Below are 22,001 nucleotides of genomic sequence, written 5' to 3' on the forward strand. Positions count from 1 at the left end.
TAGCACAGGGCGCTGGGGGGAGAGGGGTTACTGAGTGACAGTGTGAGGGAGCTGGATTAACATCAGTAGAGATACAGTCAGTAACACAGGGTGCTGAGGGAGAGGGGTTACTGAGTGACAGTGTGAGGGAGCTGGATTAGCATCAGTATAGATACAGTCAGTAACACAGGTCGCTGGTGGAGGGGTTACTGAGTGACAGTGTGAGGGAGCTGCATTGGCATGAGTAGAGAGACAGTCAGTAACACAGGTGGCTGGTTGGGGGGTTACTGAGTGACAGTGTGAGGGAGCTGGATTGGCAGCAGTAGAGATACAGTCAGTAACACAGGTCGCTGGTGGAGGGGTTACTGACTGACAGTGTGAGGGAGCTGGATTAACATCAGTAGAGATACTGTCAGTAACAGAGGGCCCTGGGGGTGAGGTGTTACTGAGTGACAGTGTGAGGGAGCTGTATTAACATCCGTAGAGATACAGTCTGTAACACAGGGAGCTGGGGGGAGAGGGGTTGCTTAGGTACAGTGTGAGGGAGCTGTATTAACATCCGTAGAGATACAGTCTGTAACACAGGGAGCTGGGGGGAGAGGGCTTACTGAGTGACAGTGTGAGGGAGCTGGATTAACATCAGTAGAGATACATTCAGTAACACAGGGCGCTGGGGGGAGAGGGGTTACTGAGTGACAGTGTGAGGGAGCTGGATTAACATCAGTAGAGATACAGTCAGTAACACAGGGTGCTGGGGGGGTGAGGGGTTACTGAGGGACAGTGTGAGGGAGCTTGATTAACTTCAGTAGAGATACAGTCAGTAACACAGGACGCTGGGGGGAGAGGGGTTACTGAGTGACAGTGTGAGGGAGGCTCGATTAACATCAGTAGAGATACAGTCAGTAACAGGACGCTGGGGGGAGAGGGCTTACTGAGTAACAGTGTGGGGGAGCTGGATTTACATCAATAGAGATACAGTCAGTAACACAGGGCGCTGGTGGGGGAGAGGAGCTACTGAGTGACAATGTGAGGGTGCTGTATTAACATCAGTAGAGATACAGTCAGTAACACAGGGCGCTGGGGGGAGAGGGGTTACTGAGTGACAGTGTGAGGGAGCTGGATTAACATCAGGTGAGATACATTCAGTAACATTGGGCGCTGGGGGGAGAGGGGTTACTGAGTGACAGTGTGAGGGAGCTGGATTAACATCAGTAGAGATACAGTCAGTAACACAGGGCGCTGGGGGGGTGAGGGGTTACTGAGTGACAGTGTGAGGGAGCTGGATTAACATCAGTAGAGATACAGTCAGTAACACAGGGCACTGAGGGGAAAGGGGTTACTGGATATCAGTGTGAGGGAGCTGGATTAACATCAGTAGAGATACATTCAGTAAGACAGGGTGCTGGGGGGAGAGGGGTTACTGAGTGACAGTGTGAGGGAGGCTGGATTAACATCAGTAGAGATACAGTCAGTAACAGGACGCTGGGGGGAGAGGTCTTACTGAGTAACAGTGTGGGGGAGCTGGATTTACATCAGTAGAGATACAGTCAGTAACACAGGGCGCTGGGGGCAAGGGGTTACTGAGTGACAATGTGAGGGACCTGGATTAACATCAGTAGAGATACAGTCAGTAACACAGGTCGTTGGGGAGAGAGCGGTTACTGAGTGACAGTGTGAGGGAGCTGGATTAACATCAGTAGAGATACATTCAGTAACACAGGGCGCTGGAGGGAGAGGGGTTACTGAGTGACAGTGTGAGGGAGCTGGATTAACATCAGTAGAGATACAGTCAGTAACACAGGGCGCTGGGGGGGAGAGGGGTTTCTGAGTGACAGTTTGAGGGAGCTGGATTAACATCAGTAGAGATACAGTCAGTAACACAGGGCGCTGGGGGGAGAGGGGTTACTGAGTGAAAGTGTGACGGAGCTGGACTAACATCAGTAGAGATACAGTCAGTAACACAGGGCGCTGGGGGGGAGAGGGTTTACTGAGTGACAGTGTGAGGGAACTGGATTAACATCAATAGAGATACAATCAGTAACACAGGGCGCTGGGAGGAATGGGGTTACTGAGTGACAGTGTGAGGGAGCTAGATTAACAACAGTAGAGATACAGTCAGTAACACAGGGCGCTGGGTGGAGAGGGGTTACTGAGTGACAGTGTGAGGGAGCTAGATTGGAATCAGTAGAGATACAGTCAGTAACACAGGTTGCCGGTGGAGGGGTTGCTGAGTGACAGTGTGAGGGAGCTGGATTAACATCAGTAGAGATACAGTCAGTAACACAGGGCGCTGGGGGGAGAGGGGTTATTGAGTGACAGTGTGAGGGACCTGGATTAACATCAGTAGAGATACTGTCAGTAACACAGGGTGCTGTGGGGAGAGGGTTTACTCAGTGACAGTGTGAGTGAGCTGGATTAACATCAGTAGAGTTACATTCAGTAACACAGGGGGCTGAGGGAGAGGGGTTACTGAGTTACAGTGTGAGGGAGCTGGATTGGCATGAGTAGAGATACAGTCAGTAACACAGGTCTCTGGTGGAGAGGTTACTGAGTGACAGTGTGAGGGAGCTGGATTAACATCAGTAGAGATACAGTCAGTAACACAGGGCGCTGGGGGGAGAGGTGTTACTGAGTGACAGTGTGTGGGAGCTGGATTAACATCAGTAGAGATACAGTCAGTGACACAGGGCACTGGGGGGAGAGGGGTTACTGAGTGACAGTGTGAGGGAGCTGGATTAACATCAGTAGTGATACAGTCAGTTATACATGGCGCTGGGTGGTGAGAGTTTACTGAGTGACAGTGTGAGGGAGGCTGGATTAACATCATTAGAAATACAGTCAGTAAAAGAGGACGCTGGGGGAGAGGGGTTACTGAGTAACAGTGTGAGGGAGCTGGATTAACATTAATAGAGATACAGTCAGTAACACAGGGCGCTGGGAGGGGAGAGGGGTTACTGAGTGACAATGTGAGGGAGCTGGATTAACGTCAGTAGAGATACAGTCAGTAACACAGGGCGCTGGTGGTGGATGGGTTACTGAGTGATAGTGTGAGGGAGCTAGATTAACATCAGTAGAGATACAGTCAGTAACACAGGGCACTGGGGGAGAGGGGTTACTGAGTGACAGTGTGAGGGAGCTGGATTAACATCAGTAGAGATACAGTTAGTAACACAGGGTGCTGAGGGAGAGGGGTTGCTGAGTGACAGTGTGAGGGAGCTGGATTAGCATCTGTAGAGATACAGTCAGTAACACAGGTCGCTGATGGAGTGAGTATTGAGTGACAGTGTGAGGGAGCTGGATTAACATCAGTGGAAATACAGTCAGTAGCACAGGGCGCTGGAGGAGAGGGGTTACTGAGTGACAGTGAGAGAGCTGGATTAACATCAGTAGAGAAACAGTCAGTAACAGGGCGCTGGGGGGAGAGGGGTTACTGAGTGAAAGTGTGAGGGAGCTGGACTAACATCAGTAGAGATACTGTCAGTAACAGATGGCGCTGTGGGGAGAGGGGTTACTGAGTGCCAGTGTGAGGGAGCTGTATTAACATCCGTAGACATACAGTCAGTAACACAGGGAGCTGGGGGGAGAGGGGTTACTGAGTGACAGTGTGAGGGAGCTGGATTAACATCAGTAGAGATACAGTCAGTAACACAGGGCGCTGGGGGGAGAGGGGTTACTGAGTGACAGTGTGAGGGAGGCTGGATTAACATCAGTAGAGATACAGTCAGTAACAGGACGCTGGGGGGAGTGGGCTTACTGAGTAACAGTGTGGGGGAGCTGGATTTACATTAATAGAGATACAGTCAGTAACACAGGGCGCTGGGGGGGGAGAGGAGCTACTGAGTGACAACGTGAGGGTGCTGGATTAACATCAGTAGAGATACAGTCAGTAACACAGGGCGCTGGGGGGAGAGGGGTTACTGAGTGACAGTGTGAGGGAGGCTGGATTAACATCAGTAGAGATACAGTCAGTAACAGGACGCTGGGGGGAGTGGGCTTACTGAGTAACAGTGTGGGGGAGCTGGATTTACATTAATAGAGATACAGTCAGTAACACAGGGCGCTGGGGGGGGAGAGGAGCTACTGAGTGACAACGTGAGGGTGCTGGATTAACATCAGTAGAGATACAGTCAGTAACACAGGGCGCTGGGGGGAGAGGGGTTACTCAGTGACAGTGTGAGGGAGCTGGATTAACATCAGGTGAGATACATTCAGTAACATAGGGCGCTGTGGGGAGAGGGGTTACTGAGTGACAGTGTGAGGGGGCTGGATTAACATCAGTAGAGATACAGTCAGTAACACAGGGCGCTGGGGGGTGAGGGTTTACTGAGTGACAGTGTGAGGGAGCTGGATTAACATCAGTAGAGATACAGTCAGTAACACAGGGCACTGGGGGGAAAGGGGTAACTGGATATCAGTGTGAGGGAGCTGGATTAACATCAGTAGAGATACAGTCAGTAGCACAGGGTGCTGGAGGAGAGGGGTTACTGAGTGACAGTGAGAGCGCTGGATTAACATCAGTAGAGATACAGTCAGTAACAGAGGGCTCTGGGGGGAGAGGGGTTACTGAGTGAAAGTGTGAGGGAGCTGGACTAACATCAGTAGAGATACAGTCAGTAACACAGGGTGCTGGGGGGAGAGGGGTTACTGAGTGACAGTGTGAAGGAGCTGGATAAACATGAGTATAGATACAGTCAGTAACACAGGGCGCTGGGGGGAGAGTGGTTACTGAGTAACAGTGTGAGGGAGCTGGATTAACATCAATAGAGATACAGTCAGTAACACAGGGCGCTGGGAGGAGAGGGGCTACTGAGTGACAGTTTGAGGGAGCTTCATTAACATCAGTAGAGATACAGTCAGTAGCACAGGGCGCTGGGGGGAGTGGGGTTACTGAGTGACAGTGTGAGGGAGCTGGATTAACATCAGTAGAGATACAGTCAGTAACACAGGGTGCTGAGGGAGAGGGGTTACTGAGTGACAGTGTGAGGGAGCTGGATTAGCATCAGTATAGATACAGTCAGTAACACAGGTCGCTGGTGGAGGGGTTACTGAGTGACAGTGTGAGGGAGCTGCATTGGCAGCAGTAGAGATACAGTCAGTAACACAGGTCGCTGGTGGAGGGGTTACTGACTGACAGTGTGAGGGAGCTGGATTAACATCAGTAGAGATACTGTCAGTAACAGAGGGCCCTGGGGGTGAGGTGTTACTGAGTGACAGTGTGAGGGAGCTGTATTAACATCCGTAGAGATACAGTCTGTAACACAGGGAGCTGGGGGGAGAGGGGTTGCTTAGGTACAGTGTGAGGGAGCTGTATTAACATCCGTAGAGATACAGTCTGTAACACAGGGAGCTGGGGGGAGAGGGGTTACTTAGGTACAGTGTGAGGGAGCTGGATTAACATCAGTAGAGATACAGTCAGTAATAGGATGCTGGGGGGAGAGTGGTTACTGAGTAACAGTGTGGGGGAGCTGGATTAACATCAGTAGAGATACAGTCAGTAACACAGGGCGCTGGGTGGGGAGAGGAGCTACTGAGTGACAATGTGAGGGAGTTGGATTAACATCAGTAGAGATACAGTCAGTAACACAGGGCGCTGGGGGGAGAGGGCTTACTGAGTGACAGTGTGAGGGAGCTGGATTAACATCAGTAGAGATACATTCAGTAACACAGGGCGCTGGGGGGAGAGGGGTTACTGAGTGACAGTGTGAGGGAGCTGGATTAACATCAGTAGAGATACAGTCAGTAACACAGGGTGCTGGGGGGGTGAGGGGTTACTGAGTGACTGTGTGAGGGAGCTTGATTAACTTCAGTAGAGATACAGTCAGTAACACAGGGCACTGGGGGGAAAGGGGTTACTGGATATCAGTGTGAGGGAGCTGGATTAACATCAGTGGAAATACAGTCAGTAGCACAGGGCGCTGGAGGAGAGGGGTTACTGAGTGACAGTGAGAGAGCTGGATTAACATCAGTAGAGATACAGTCAGTAACACAGGGCGCTGGGGGGTGAGTGGTTACTGAGTGAAAGTGTGAGGGAGCTGGACTAACATCAGTAGAGATACTGTCAGTAACACAGGACGCTGGGGGGAGAGGGGTTATTGAGTGACAGTGTGAGGGAGGCTCGATTAACATCAGTAGAGATACAGTCAGTAACAGGACGCTGGGGGGAGAGGGCTTACTGAGTAACAGTGTGGGGGAGCTGGATTTACATCAATAGAGATACAGTCAGTAACACAGGGCGCTGGTGGGGGAGAGGAGCTACTGAGTGACAATGTGAGGGTGCTGTATTAACATCAGTAGAGATACAGTCAGTAACACAGGGCGCTGGGGGGAGAGGGGTTACTGAGTGACAGTGTGAGGGAGCTGGATTAACATCAGGTGAGATACATTCAGTAACATAGGGCGCTGGGGGGAGAGGGGTTACTGAGTGACAGTGTGAGGGAGCTGGATTAACATCAGTAGAGATACAGTCAGTAACACAGGGCGCTGGGGGGGTGAGGGGTTACTGAGTGACAGTGTGAGGGAGCTGGATTAACATCAGTAGAGATACAGTCAGTAACACAGGGCACTGGGGGGAAAGGGGTTACTGGATATCAGTGTGAGGGAGCTGGATTAACATCAGTAGAGATACATTCAGTAAGACAGGGTGCTGGGGGGAGAGGGGTTACTGAGTGACAGTGTGAGGGAGGCTGGATTAACATCAGTAGAGATACAGTCAGTAACAGGACGCTGGGGGGAGAGGTCTTACTGAGTAACAGTGTGGGGGAGCTGGATTTACATCAGTAGAGATACAGTCAGTAACACAGGGCGCTGGGGGCAAGGGGTTACTGAGTGACAATGTGAGGGAGCTGGATTAACATCAGTAGAGATACAGTCAGTAACACAGGTCGTTGGGGAGAGAGCGGTTACTGAGTGACAGTGTGAGGGAGCTGGATTAACATCAGTAGAGATACATTCAGTAACACAGGGCGCTGGGGGGAGAGGGGTTACTGAGTGACAGTGTGAGGGAGCTGGATTAACATCAGTAGAGATACAGTCTGTAACACAGGGCGCTGGAGGGAGAGGGGTTACTGAGTGACAGTGTGAGGGAGCTGGATTAACATCAGTAGAGATACAGTCAGTAACACAGGGCGCTGGGGGGGGAGAGGGGTTTCTGAGTGACAGTTTGAGGGAGCTGGATTAACATCAGTAGAGATACAGTCAGTAACACAGGGCGCTGGGGGGAGAGGGGTTACTGAGTGAAAGTGTGACGGAGCTGGACTAACATCAGTAGAGATACAGTCAGTAACACAGGGCGCTGGGGGGGAGAGGGTTTACTGAGTGACAGTGTGAGGGAACTGGATTAACATCAATAGAGATACAATCAGTAACACAGGGCGCTGGGAGGAATGGGGTTACTGAGTGACAGTGTGAGGGAGCTAGATTAACAACAGTAGAGATACAGTCAGTAACACAGGGCGCTGGGTGGAGAGGGGTTACTGAGTGACAGTGTGAGGAAGCTAGATTGGAATCAGTAGAGATACAGTCAGTAACACAGGTTGCCGGTGGAGGGGTTGCTGAGTGACAGTGTGAGGGAGCTGGATTAACATCAGTAGAGATACAGTCAGTAACACAGGGCGCTGGGGGGAGAGGGGTTATTGAGTGACAGTGTGAGGGACCTGGATTAACATCAGTAGAGATAGTGTCAGTAACACAGGGTGCTGTGGGGAGAGGGTTTACTCAGTGACAGTGTGAGTGAGCTGGATTAACATCAGTAGAGTTACATTCAGTAACACAGGGGGCTGAGGGAGAGGGGTTACTGAGTTACAGTGTGAGGGAGCTGGATTGGCATGAGTAGAGATACAGTCAGTATCACAGGGTGCTGGTGGAGGGGTTACTGAGTGACAGTGTGAGGGAGCTGGATTAACATCAGTAGAGATACAGTCAGTAACACAGGGCGCTGGGGGGAGAGGTGTTACTGAGTGACAGTGTGTGGGAGCTGGATTAACATCAGTAGAGATACAGTCAGTGACACAGGGCACTGTGGGGAGAGGGGTTACTGAGTGACAGTGTGAGGGAGCTGGATTAACATCAGTAGCGATACAGTCAGTAACACAGGGCGCTGGGGGGAGACGGGTTACTGGGTGACAGTGTGAGGGAGCTGGATTAACATCAGTAGTGATACAGTCAGTTATACATGGCGCTGGGTGGTGAGAGTTTACTGAGTGACAGTGTGAGGGAGGCTGGATTAACATCATTAGAAATACAGTCAGTAAAAGAGGACGCTGGGGGGAGAGGGGTTACTGAGTAACAGTGTGAGGGAGCTGGATTAACATTAATAGAGATACAGTCAGTAACACAGGGCGCTGGGAGGGGAGAGGGGTTACTGAGTGACAATGTGAGGGAGCTGGATTAACGTCAGTAGAGATACAGTCAGTAACACAGGGCGCTGGTGGTGGATGGGTTACTGAGTGATAGTGTGAGGGAGCTAGATTAACATCAGTAGAGATACAGTCAGTAACACAGGGCACTGGGGGAGAGGGGTTACTGAGTGACAGTGTGAGGGAGCTGGATTAACATCAGTAGAGATACAGTTAGTAACACAGGGTGCTGAGGGAGAGGGGTTGCTGAGTGACAGTGTGAGGGAGCTGGATTAACATCAGTAGAGATACAGTCAGTAACACAGGGCACTGGGGGGAAAGGGGTTACTGGATATCAGTGTGAGGGAGCTGGATTAACATCAGTGGAAATACAGTCAGTAGCACAGGGCGCTGGAGGAGAGGGGTTACTGAGTGACAGTGAGAGAGCTGGATTAACATCAGTAGAGATACAGTCAGTAACAGGGCGCTGTGGGGAGAGGGGTTACTGAGTGCCAGTGTGAGGGAGCTGTATTAACATCCGTAGACATACAGTCAGTAACACAGGGAGCTGGGGGGAGAGGGGTTACTGAGTGACAGTGTGAGGGAGCTGGATTAACATCAGTAGAGATACAGTCAGTAACACAGGGCGCTGGGGGGAGAGGGGTTACTGAGTGACAGTGTGAGGGAGGCTGGATTAACATCAGTAGAGATACAGTCAGTAACAGGACGCTGGGGGGAGTGGGCTTACTGAGTAACAGTGTGGGGGAGCTGGATTTACATTAATAGAGATACAGTCAGTAACACAGGGCGCTGGGGGGGGAGAGGAGCTACTGAGTGACAATGTGAGGGTGCTGGATTAACATCAGTAGAGATACAGTCAGTAACACAGGGCGCTGGGGGGAGAGGGGTTACTGAGTGACAGTGTGAGGGAGCTGGACTAACATCAGTAGAGATACAGTCAGTAACACAGGGCGCTGGGGGGAGAGGGGTTACTGAGTGACAGTGTGAGGGAGCTGGATTAACATCAGGTGAGATACATTCAGTAACATAGGGCGCTGTGGGGAGAGGGGTTACTGAGTGACAGTGTGAGGGGGCTGGATTAACATCAGTAGAGATACAGTCAGTAACACAGGGCGCTGGGGGGGTGAGGGGTTACTGAGTGACAGTGTGAGGGAGCTGGATTAACATCAGTAGAGATACAGTCAGTAACACAGGGCACTGGGGGGAAAGGGGTTACTGGATATCAGTGTGAGGGAGCTGGATTAACATCAGTAGAGATACAGTCAGTAGCACAGGGTGCTGGAGGAGAGGGGTTACTGAGTGACAGTGAGAGCGCTGGATTAACATCAGTAGAGATACAGTCAGTAACAGAGGGCTCTGGGGGGAGAGGGGTTACTGAGTGAAAGTGTGAGGGAGCTGGACTAACATAAGTAGAGATACAGTCAGTAGCACAGGGTGCTGGGGGGAGAGGGGTTACTGAGTGACAGTGTGAGGGATCTGGACTAACATCAGTAGAGATACAGTCAGTAGCACAGGGCGCTGGGGGAGCGAGGGGTTACTGAGTGACAGTGTGAGGGAGCTGGATTAACATCAGTAGAGATACAGTCAGTAACACTGGGCGCTGGGGGTAGAGGGGTTACTGTGTGACAGTGTGAAGGAGCTGGATAAATATGAGTAGAGATACAGTCAGTAACACAGGACGCTGGGGGGAGAGGGATTACTGAGTGACAGTGTGAGGGAGCTGGATTAACATCTGTAGCGATGCAGTCAGTAACACAGGGCGCTGGGGGGTGAGTGGTTACTGAGTGACAGTATGAGGGAGCTGGATTAACATCAGTAGAGATACAGTCAGTAACACAGGGCGCTGGGGTGTGAGGGGTTACTGAGTGACAGTGTGAGGGAACTGGATTAACATCAGTAGAGATACAGTCAGTAACACAGGGCGCTGGGAGTAGAGAGGTTACTGAGTGACAGTGTGAGGGAGCTGGATTAACATCAGTAGAGATACAGTCAGTAACACAGGGCGCTGGGGGGAGAGGGGTTACTGAGTGAAAGTGTGAGGGAGCTGGACTAACATCAGTAGAGATACTGTCAGTAACACAGGGCGCTGGGGGGAGAGGGGTTACTGAGTGATAGTGTGAGGGAGCTGGACTAACATCAGTAGAGATACAGTCAGTAACACAGGGCGCTGGGGGGAGAGGGGTTACTGAGTGATAGTGTGAGGGAGCTGGATTAACATCAGTAGAGATACATTCAGTAAGACAGGGTGCTGGGGGGAGAGGGGTTACTGAGTGACAGTGTGAGGGAAGCTGGATTAACATCAGTAGAGATACAGTCAGTAACAGGACGCTGGGGGGAGAGTGGTTACTGAGTGACAGTGTGAGGGAGCTGGATTAACATCAGTCGAGATACAGTCAGTAACACAGGGCGCTGGGGGGAGAGAGGTTACTGAGTGACAGTGTGAGGGATCTGGACTAACATCAGTAGAGATACAGTCAGTAGCACAGGGCGCTGGGGGAGCGAGGGGTTACTGAGTGACAGTGTGAGGGAGCTGGATTAACATCAGTAGAGATACAGTCAGTAACACAGGGCGCTGGGGGGAGAGGGGTTACTGAGTGAAAGTGTGAGGGAGCTGGACTAACATCAGTAGAGATACTGTCAGTAACACAGGGCGCTGGGGGGAGAGGGGTTACTGAGTGACAGTGTGAGGGAGCTGGATTAACATCAGTAGAGATACATTCAGTAAAACAGGGTGCTGGGGGGAGAGGGGTTACTGAGTGACAGTGTGAGGGAAACTGGATTAACATCAGTAGAGATACAGTCAGTAACAGGACGCTGGGGGGAGAGGTCTTACTGAGTAACAGTGTGGGGGAGCTGGATTTACATCAGTAGAGATACAGTCAGTAACACAGGGCGCTGGGGGGGAGAGGGGTTACTGAGTGACAGTTTGAGGGAGCTGGATTAACATCAGTAGAGATACAGTCAGTAACACAGGGCGCTGGGGGGAGAGGGGTTACTGAGTGAAATGTGATGGAGCTGGACTAACATCAGTAGAGATACAGTCAGTAACACAGGGCGCTGGGGGGGAGAGGGGTTACTGAGTGACAGTGTGAGGGAACTGGATTAACATCAATAGAGATACAATCTGTAACACAGGGCGCTGGGAGGAGAGGGGTTACTGAGTGACAGTGTGAGGGAGCTAGATTAACATCAGTAGAGATACAGTCAGTAACACAGGGCGCTGCGGGGAGAGGGGTTACTGAGTGACAGTGTGAGGGAGCTAGATTGTAATCAGTAGAGATACAGTCAGTAACACAGGTTGCCGGTGGAGGGGTTGCTGAGTGACAGTGTGAGGGAGCTGGATTAACATCAGTAGAGATACAGTCAGTAACACAGGGCGCTGGGGGGAGAGGGGTTATTGAATGACAGTGTGAGGGACCTGGATTAACATCAGTAGAGATACTGTCAGTAACACAGGGTGCTGTGGGGAGAGGGTTTACTCAGTGACAGTGTGAGTGAGCTGGATTAACATCAGTAGAGTTACAGTCAGTAACACAGGGGGCTGAGTGAGAGGGGTTACTGAGTTACAGTGTGAGGGAGCTGGATTGGCATGAGTAGAGATACAGTCAGTAACACAGGTCGCTGGTGGAGAGGTTACTGAGTGACAGTGTGAGGGAGCTGGATTGGCATCAGTAGAGATACAGTCAGTAACACAGGGTGCTGGGGGGGAGAGGGATTACTGAGTGACAGTGTGAGGGAGCTGGATTAACATCAGTAGAGATACAGTCAGTGACACAGGGCGCTGGGGGGAGAGGGGTTACTGAGTGACAGTGTGTAGGAGCTGGTTAAACATGAGTTGAGATACAGTCAGTAACACAGGGAGCTGGGGGGTGGGGTGACTGAGCCTGGTCATTGTCCAGGAAGATATATCACTGGGTTGTGAATTATTGACAAAGGGTTGAATGAACATTTTGGTGGAATGGAAGAAATTGCCTGCGAGGTGTTGGGAGCCGGGATCACCAGCTGATTGTTGCCTTCCCCCCCTCCCTGTCCCTGTCCTGTGTGCAGCACCAGGGTGACTGGGACTCACTCCTGGGCCCCCTGCCAGGAGGTGCGGTTTTACACTGTGCCTCCTCCAAGCTTTCTAATCCTCCCACTTGTTGACAATGCTGTCAGAGCAGCTGAGGGTTAAGGGCAGTCGTAAAATGAGGCGTGTAATCCCTCGGCTGTTTCACCTTTAGTCTCCCGGCAGCTTTTGGAAAGGATTTCAGGGCTGTGCACCGCTGATGGTCCGTGTGTGTGTGTGTGTGAGAGAGAGAGAGAGAGAGAGAGAGGGGATCGAGCACTTCTCTAAACTGGACTTTGGAAATTCACCCAGCTCCCCGGCTCTCTCCCACCACCCCAAGCGCAAGCGGGAAGGGGGAAATCTCATCCAGAAGTAAGTTGCCCGACAGGGACAAGCGGTTTCTTCTGTCCTTTTTCGACCCCACCGGTGGCCGTGGCATCTTTTACGCCCGGCCAAAAGGGCAGACGGGACCTCGGTTTGAACGTCTCGCCCTGACAGACGGCACCTCCGGCAGGGCGGCGCCCCCTCGGTACTGCCTCTGCGACGGCGTGGAGGGAGTCCTATCGAGGGTCGTATTCCATCCAAAACGTTACCCCTGTTTCTCTCTCCGCAGATGATGGTCACCATTAGACTTCTAATTCCAAGTTTGTTTTTTTTTTATTGAATTCAAATTCCACCATCTGCTAGGGTAGGATTTGAACCTCGGTCCCTAGAGAATTACCCTGGGTCACCAGTCCAGCAATAATATCACTACACCGTCACCTCCCTCTGTAAACCCTTCACACCCTTTGTACACTTCACCCTGACCCACTCGGTTAAAAGGGCCAAACCCTGTTGAATTCACAGAATCGCACAGTGCAGAAGAGGCCCTTCGGCCCATCGAGTCTGTACCGACACTGTGAGAAACACCTGACCTACCGACCTGACCCCATTTACCAGCACCGTAGCCTTGAATGTTATGACGATGCCAAGTGCCGGCCATTAAAGATGCCGCATTGGCGGTGGCTTCACAGCCGCAGCCTGAAACTGTGGCGCGCGTCACAGCCCCTCGAACGCGGCCGACCGACCGAAAGTCCAACTCCGAATCACGTCCGTTTCATGCTTGCCTGACGGCTGCCCGGCTGCCGGTGCAGAACACGCGGCGGCGTTAACCGCGGGGCTCATTTCGTTCCCTCGTTTTGCAGATGATCTTCCTTCTGTGTGCAGCAGCAGCGGCCGTGGTCTGCCTCGTCACCTTCAAGCTGATTCCCTCCCTGGCCAAGCGAAACGGGTGGCTCTGCCTCCTGTGGCATGACAGGATCTACCTCTACCTGCGCGACCGCCTGACAGGCAGCTCCCAGCCGCAGCGCATGCTGAAGTACGTCCTGGAGACCGCCACCCGTGGTGACCCGCAGAGCGTGGTGGACGCCATCGACAGGTTCTGCAACACCGTCGAGTGGGCCATGAACGTCGGGGACGAGAAGGGTAGGAGGCGACAGCGAGAGCCCGCCTTTCTATAGCGCCTTTAACTGGCGAAAGACAGCACGGCGCGGAAGCGAGAATCAGACTCCAACGGGCGCGCCTAGGGAGCGAGTCGGACAGGCTGAGCAACTCCGTGGTCGAAGGAGTAGATTTTAAGAAGCGTGTCGGACGAGGGGGAGGGTTTCGGGCGGGAGGTGCAGGAGCTTCAAGGCCCCCCCCAGGCAGCTGAGGGGACGGCCGCCAATGGCGGAGCGATGGGAATCAGGCAAATGTAAAGAGGCCAGAATCGGAGGACCGCAGATATCTGGGGGTTGTAGGGGCTGGAGGCGGTTACAGAGATAGGGAGGGATGTAGGGGCTGGAGGAGTTTACAGAGATAGGGAGGGTCAGTGCTGAGGGAGCGCCGCACTGCCGGAGGGTCAGTGCTGAGGGAGGGCCGCACTGTTGGAGGGTCAGTACTGAGGGAGCGCCGCACTGTCGGAGGGTCAGTGCTGAAGGAGCGCTGCACTGTCAGAGGGTCAGTACTCAGGGAGCGCCGCACTGTCGGAGGGTCAGTACTCAGGGAGCGCCGCACTGTCGGAGGGTCAACGCTGAGGGAGCGCCGCACTGTCGGAGGGTCAGTGCTGAGGGAGCGCCGCACTGTCGGAGGGTCAGTACTGAAGGAGCGCCGCACTGTTGGAGGGTCAGCGCTGAGGGAGCGCCGCACTGTCGGAGGGTCAGTGCTGAGGGAGCGCCGCACTGTCGGAGGGTCAGTGCTGAGGGAGCGCCGCACTGTCGGAGGGTCAGCGCTGAGGGAGCGCCGCACTGTCGGAGGGTCAGTGCTGAGGGAGCGCCGCACTGTCAGAGGGTCAGCGCTGAGGGAGCGCCGCACTGTCGGAGGGTCAGCGCTGAGGGAGCGCTGCACTGTCGGAGGGTCAGTGCTGAGGGAGCGCCGCACTGTCGGAGGGTCAGTGGTGAGGGAGCGCCGCACTGTCGGAGGGTCAGTGCTGAGGGAGCGCCGCACTGTCGGAGGGTCAGTGCTGAGGGAGCGCCGCACTTTTGGACCTGCCATCTTTCAGTTGAGAGGTTAAACTGCCACCCCGTTTGCCCTCTCAGGTGGATGTGAAAGATTTCACGGCCACTATTGGAGGAAGAGCGGGGCGTGGGCGGCGCGGGTGGAGGGAGGGGGGTTTAGGGAGGAGGCAGTTCTCCCCGGTGTCCTGGGGCAAGTATTCATCCTGCAACCAAATCACTAAAAGCAGCTGATCTGGGTTACTCTTTATCACGTTGCCTGTTGTGGGAGCTTGCTGTGCGCAAATTGGCTGCCACGTTTCCAACATGACAACAGTGGCCAGGCTTCGGATGTGGGGCTCTGCAGCCTCAGCAGAGAGGGGAGCACATCTGAAATGGGTTTGTCCGCTGCACGCCCGCCAGCGTTGGTGGGCGCTGGGTTGCCAGCCAGCTTTTAAAGCCCCTCTTCGGCTCTGGCACACCCTGCGGTAGCGAAAGGCGTTATGGAATGGCGAGTCCTGCAACTTTCTTGGGACCAGCAATCGCCTTGCGTATTGAAGAGAACATAGTCTCCCCCCCTCCCCCACCTCATGCTGCTGAGTAATGAGTAACACGTAGCTGCAGCATCTCTGTCAGTCGGTCTGCATAATAAGCAGACAGGGCTCGAGTTAATCACCCATCTCATTCTGTAATCACCGTGCAGGCCGGGCATTGGGAGATCTCCTCAGGTCGCCGAGCGTCTCCTGGTAACAACCATTCAGCCAAAGCCGGCTTCTGAATCGCACATTTCAATGTGTAACTAAAGCTCATTCAGACACTGCAGCTACTTCAAGGTTGCTTTTTCACAAGGGAGGACAGTGACTATGTGTAAGAGAGAGAGAGAGAGAGAGAGAGAGACAGGGGGTGGGGGTGGCGTCGTTGAAGGCATTTTCCCAGCTCCTCGAACCTGGTGCTTTGAGGAGTTTGGAGCGGAGACTATGTTAGGTGACAGAAGGCAGGCAGAACAGCAGAGTGTGGTCTGTGACACAGTCCGTTACACGTTAAGAAATGTTCTCTCCCCACCCCCCACCAAACTATCGGCCAGCCTTGTCCCAGTAGTTGAACCTGTTGAAAATAAGGGTTCGGACATGATGCAGAAGAAAAGCGGCGGGGATATTGCATTTCAATGTCCATTTCATAGCAAGTCCCAAAATGTGAGGTAGTTGACGCATTGGTCTTAATTTTCAAAAATTCCCTAGGTTCAAGGAAGGTTCCATTAGATCGGAAAATAACAAATGTAACTCCTTTATTCAAAAGGGGAGGGGAGACAGAAAGCAGGAAACTATAGGTCAGTTCGCTTAACATCTGTCGCAGGGAAAATGTTAGAAGCTATCGTTAAAGATGCTGCAGCAGGGCAGATTCAGGGAAATCAGACAGAATCCATATGGTTTTGTGAAAGGGAAATCATGTTTAACCAACTTATTGAAGTTCTCTGAAGGATCAAGGGGAACTGGTGGATGTGCTGTACTTAGATTTCCAGAAAGCATTTGATAAAGTGCCACATCAAAAGTTATTGCAGAAAATAAAAGCTCATGGTGTCAGGGGTAACATACTGGCACGGATAGAAGATCGGCCGGCTAACAGGAAGCAGAGGGTTGGCATAAATGGGTCTTTTTTCTGGCTGGCAGGATGTGACGAGTGGCATACCACAGGCATCAGTGCTGGGGCCTCAACCTTTTACTATTTATATAAATGACTTGGATGAAGGGACTGAAGGTATGGTTGCTAAATTTGCTGATGACAGGAAGATGGGTAGGAAAGTAAGTTGTGCAGAGGACACGAGGAGGCTACAAAAAGATATAAATAGGTTCAGCGAGTGGGCAAAGGCCTGGTAAATGGAGTACAATGTGGGGAAATGTGAACTTGTCCATTTTGGCAGGAAGAATAAAATAAGCAGACTATCAAAATGGTGAGAGATTGCAGAGCTCTGAGGTGCAGAGGGATCTGGGAGTCTGGGTGCACGATTCACATAAGGTTAGTACGCAGGTACAGCAGGTAATTAGGAAAGCTCCTAGGATGTTATCATTTATTGGGAGGGGAATTGAATACAAAAGTAGGGAGGTTATGCTTCAGTTGTACAGGACACCTGTGAGACCACACCTGGAGCATCATGTACAATACTGGTTTCCTTATTTAAGGAAGGATGTAAATGCGTTGGAAGCTGTTCAGAGAAGGTTTACCAGACTAATACCTGGAATGGGCGGGTTGTCTTATGAGGAAAAGTTGGACAGACTGGGCTTGTATTGCTGGAGTTTAGAAGAGTGAGAGGCGACTTGATTGAAACCTTTAAGTCCTGAGGGGTCTTGAGAGGGTGGATGTGGAGAGGATGTTTCCTCTTGTGGGAGAATCTAGAACTCGGGGTCACTGTTTAAAAATAAGAGGTCGCCCATTTAAGACAGAGATGAGGAGAATTTTATTCTCAGAGGGTTGAGAGTCTTTGGATCTCTCTCCCTCAAAAGGTGCTGGAAGCAGAGTCTTTGAATATATTGAAGGTAGAGGTGGATAGATTCCTGATTAACAAGGGTTGGTGAGAGGTTATCGGGGGTGGGCAGGAACGTGGGGGTGAGGTGACAGCCCGATCAGCCATGATCTTATTGAATGGGGGAGCAGGGCTCGAGGGGCTGAATGGCCTTCTCCTGCTCCGGACTCGTATGTTTGTATTTTGTGTGTAACACTCTACAGCCAATGAAGTAGACACCATTGTAATGGAATATTCGGCAGTCGACTTGCACAGCAAGCTCCCACAAAAAGCAATGAGATAAATTATCAGACGATCTGTTTTTAGTGATATTGCTTGAGTGATAAATATTGGCCCAGGACACAGAGGAGAACACCCTTCTTCTGTGAAGTAATATTTTAGAAGATGGGGCTGCAATTATGTCCAAAAGACTGCATGTCTGATAGTATGTTGCTCCCTCAGCACTGACCCTCCGACAGTGCGGCGCTCCCTCAGCACTGGCCCTCCGACAGCGCGGCGCTCCCTCAGCACTGACCCTCCGACAGTGCGGTGCTCCCTCAGCACTGACCCTCCGACAGTGCGGCGCTCCCTCAGCACTGACCCTCCGACAGTGCGGCGCTCCCTCAGCACTGACCCTCCGACAGTGCGGCGCTCCCTCAGCACTGACCCTCCGACAGTGCGGCGCTCCCTCAGCACTGACCCTCCTGACAGTGCGACGCTCCCTCAGCACTGACCCTCCGACAGTGCGGCCCTCCCTCAGCACTGACCCTCCGACAGTGCGGCGCTCCCTCAGTACTAACACTGTGACAGGGTGAGCCTTTAACCTGGTCTTGCTTTTCTGGCGTGGGATTGATACCCATGTCCCTCGGACTCTGCCGGGAGTGGCGCCCACTGGGACACTGTGAATCCCTTCTGGAGTAGATGGCACAGTGCCGCTGTCTGGATTAAACTGTACTTGTGTCGTGTGAGATGTCGCCTGGAGGCGCTCGGCGAGTTTCCTAAGTTTGATTACACTTCCTCTTGCAGGTTTGATCCTGGATCAGATCGTTTTGGAGGTTGACCCTGGGCTGGTGTTGGAATTGGGCACGTATTGTGGCTATTCCACTGTCCGCATCGCAAGACTCCTGAAACCAGGGGCACGCCTTTACACTGTCGAGTTTAACCCCGACTTCGCCGAGCTCGCCAGGCAGATTATCAGCTACGCCGGGGTGGAAGATCAGGTGAAGAGAAGAGCTCAGCAAAAGCAAATTGCATTCGTATAGCACCTAAAAATTTCCCAAGTCACATCCCAACAGCATAAACCAGACCCCGACCCACATGAAAGTAGCTGACGAGAAGCTCGATCGAAGCGGTCGGTATTAACAAGCGTCTCCAAGGCAGAGAGGGAGCGAGAGGGAAGTGGAGAGGGAGAGAGAGGGAGGCGGAGAGGGAGAGGCAGAGAGGGAGAGAGAGAGAGAGAGGCAGAGAGGGAGAGGGAGAGAGAGGGTGAGGCAGAGAGGGAGAGGGAGAGGCAGAGAGGGAGAGAGAGGGAGGCGGAGAGGGAGAGAGAGGGGGAGGCGGAGAGGGAGAGGTAGAGAGAGAGAGAGAGGGGGAGGCGGAGAGGGAGAGAGAGGGAGAGGCAGAGAGGGAGAGAGAGAGAAAGACAGAGAGAGAGAGGAAGAGAGGGAGAGTGAGGGAGAGGGAGGTAGAGAGGGAGAGGTAGAGAGGGAGAGGCGGAGAGGGAGAGGCGGAGAGGGAGTGAGAGGGAAAAGCAGAGAGGGAGAGAGAGAGGGAGAGAGAGAGAGAGAGAGAGGGACAGCTGGAGAGGGAGAGTGAGAGAGGCAGAGAGGGAGAGAGAGGTGGAGAGGGAGCAAGAGGGAGAGGCGAAGAGGGAGAGAGAGGCACATAGGGAGAGCTGGAGAAGGAGAGTGAGGTGGAGAGGGAGAAACAGAGAGGGAGAGGCGGAGAGGGAGTGAGAAGGAGAGGCATAGTGGGAGAGAGAGGAAGAGGTGGTGGGGGAGAGAGAAGTGGAGAGGGAGAGGCGGAGAGGGAGAGGTGAAGAGGGAAAGGGAGGGAGAGGCGGAGAGAGAGGGAGAGGCAGAGAGAGATCGAGAGGCGGAGAGGTTTAGGGAGGGAATTCCAGAGCTTAGGACCTCCAGGCAGCTGAAGGCATGGCCGCCAATGGTGGAGCGATGGGAATTGGGGATTGCACAAGAGGCAGGGTCGAGTGTTGAAAGGTCTGAGATTAAGATGTGATGCCCTTACAGTGGAATAGCCTCAGGATATTCAGCATCACCCAGGGAGTCAGAGTCTTGTGGGCTTTAGGATCTCCGAGGTGTTGGGACATGTTTCTTAAGCGAGGCTGGCAGAGAAAGCTGCAAATTCATCTGCCCTCCACTCACCCAAGTCCCACAGGTCAACAAAGTAAATATTAAATCACATATCCCAATTGCATCTTAGGTGGAGCTTTTGGTGGGTTCATCTTGGGACCAGATTCCGGAACTCAGGAAGAAGTTTGATATTGAGAAACTGGATTTCGTTTTCCTGGATCACTGGAAGGAAAGTTATACCCATGACACCAAACTCCTAGAGGTAACGGCAAGTTCACTGTCGGAGGGTCAGTGCTGAGGGAGCGCCACACTGTCGGAGGGTCAGCGCCAAGGGAGCGCCGCACTGTCGGAGGGTCAGTGCCGAGGGAGCGCCGCACTGTCGGAGGGTCAGTGCTGAGGGAGCGCTGCATTGTCGGAGGGTCAGTGCTGAGGGAGCGCCGCACTGTCGGAGGGTCAGTACTGAGGGAGCGCCGCACTGTCGGAGGGTCAGTACTGAGGGAGCGCCGCACTGTCGGAGGATCAGTGCTGAGGGAGCGCCGCACTGTCGGAGGGTCAGTACTGAGGGAGCGCCGCACTGTTGGAGCGTCAGTACTGAGGGAGCGCCGCACTGTCGGAGGGACAGTACTGAAGAGGCGAGGCACTGTCAGTGGGTCAGCACTGAAGGAGCGCCGCACATTTGGAGGTTCACTACTGAGGGAGCGCTGCACTGTCGGAGGGTCAGTACTGAGGGAACGCCGCACTGTCGGAGGGACAGTACTGAAGAGGCGAGGCACTGTCAGTGGGTCAGCACTGAAGGAGCGCCGCACATTTGGAGGTTCACTACTGAGGGAGCGCTGCACTGTCGGAGGGTCAGTACTGAGGGAACGCACACTGTTGGAGAGTCAGTGCTGAGGGAGTGCCGCATTGTCAGAGGGTCAGTGCTAAGGGAGCGCCGCACTGTCGGAGGGTCACTACTGAGGGAGCGCCGCACAGTCGGATGGTCACTACTGAGGGAGAACCGCACTGTCGGAGGGTCAGTGTTGAGGGAGCACAGCACTGTCAAAGGGTCAGAGATGAGGGAGTGCCGCACTGTCGGAGGGTCAGCGCTGAGGGAGAGCCGCACTGTCGGAGGGTCAGCGCTGAGGGAGCGCCGCACTGTCGGAGGGTCAGTGCTGAGGGAGCGCCGCACTGTCGGAGGGTCAGTGCTGAGGGAGCGCCGCGCTGTCGGAGGGTCAGCGCTGAGGGAGCGCCGCACTGTGGGAGGGTCAGTACTGAGGGAGCGCCGCACTGTCGGAGGGTCAGCGCTGAGGGAGCGCCGCACTGTCGGAGGGTCCGTGTTTCGGGATGAGACGTTAAACTGAAGCCCTGTCTGCCCTCTCGGGTGGGTGTAATAGATCCCACTTCCACTATTGGAATGGGGAAACAATGGGGGGTTGTTGGGGGCCCATATTTATCCCTCAACCAACAGCACTGGAGACAGATGACCTGGGTCAGTCACCCACGGGCTGCTTGTGGCAGCTTGCTGTGCGCAAATCGGCTGCTGAGTTCCCCGACCCGGTGACCTCCCCAGCTTCTCCCTTTTCTGTTTTGGTTGATCCATCACTGGCGAACCCGGTGCTTTTACCGTTTGGGTTCCCGCAGCGCCACCTGCTCCCTGTCAGGGCTTCTGAGACGGCTGCTTGTGTGACTGAGCCTGTCGCTGCGCGGCGATCTCCTACCTCAGCCCGCCAGCGCCCGCGTCGTCCCGGCGGCGATGAGTCACTCTCGATGGCAGCGTCGGTGATCCTGCTTTCTTTTTCCCGCACCACCACCCCCTCCCCCCCGCAAACTGCAGAGCTACGAGCTGCTTCGACCCGGGACGGTCCTCCTGGCTGACAACGTGACCTGCCCGGGGGCACCCGAGTACCTCCGGTACGTCCGACGCAACCCGCGGTACCGGAGCGAGTACCTCCCTTCCCACCTGGAGTACACGCAGGCCGCCGACGGCCTGGAGAAATCGGTGTTCCTGGATTGACCGTCTCCTCCTGCCTCGAGGGCGAACACACCACCTCACGGCTCCTCCTCGTCTTTACTGTAATCGCGCGTCACCTTCCATAAAGAGATACAAAGGACGAATTCTTCAGGGGTGTATTTTTCCTCTTCCCTCCGCCCTCTGTTGTAACGCTGCAGGGGTCTCGGGGATTCAATCCAATCGCGGATCCACGGTCGGAGTAGACGTACGGAGCTGCACGCCTTTCACGGGCGGGAGGGAGTGGGGGGAGTTCTCCCTTGGTGTCCTGAGGCCAATATTTATCCCTCAGCCCACCTCGCTGAACAGAAGATCTTTTGTTGTTTATGGGAGGTTTGGCTGTGCACAGGTTGGCTGCCGTGTTTCCTCTCCCCACGTCA

General features: G+C 53.5%; 1 protein-coding gene across 2 annotated transcripts; it reads left to right on the top strand.

Annotated features, from left to right (window-relative positions):
- Positions 1–12,486: 12,486 nt before the first annotated feature.
- Positions 12,487–21,725, top strand: LOC144677374 (catechol O-methyltransferase A-like). Of its 2 annotated transcripts, XM_078537510.1 has the most exons (5): positions 12,487–12,750; positions 13,563–13,842; positions 18,352–18,545; positions 19,765–19,896; positions 21,448–21,725. In XM_078537510.1, the coding sequence occupies exons 2-5, from the start codon at positions 13,563–13,565 to the stop codon at positions 21,625–21,627; spliced, it is 786 nt and encodes a 261-aa protein (XP_078393636.1). In that variant the 5' UTR covers positions 12,487–12,750; the 3' UTR covers positions 21,628–21,725. The 2 variants fall into 2 exon arrangements, with proteins under 2 accessions (XP_078393636.1, XP_078393635.1); XM_078537509.1 differs by lacking the exon at positions 12,487–12,750 and having other exon boundaries at positions 19,765–19,902; positions 21,448–21,717.
- Positions 21,726–22,001: the final 276 nt, after the last annotated feature.

This window comes from Cetorhinus maximus, unplaced genomic scaffold (genome assembly GCF_964194155.1).
Source record: "Cetorhinus maximus unplaced genomic scaffold, sCetMax3.hap1.1 HAP1_SCAFFOLD_2495, whole genome shotgun sequence".
NCBI classification, from domain to species: Eukaryota; Metazoa; Chordata; class Chondrichthyes; order Lamniformes; family Cetorhinidae; genus Cetorhinus; species Cetorhinus maximus.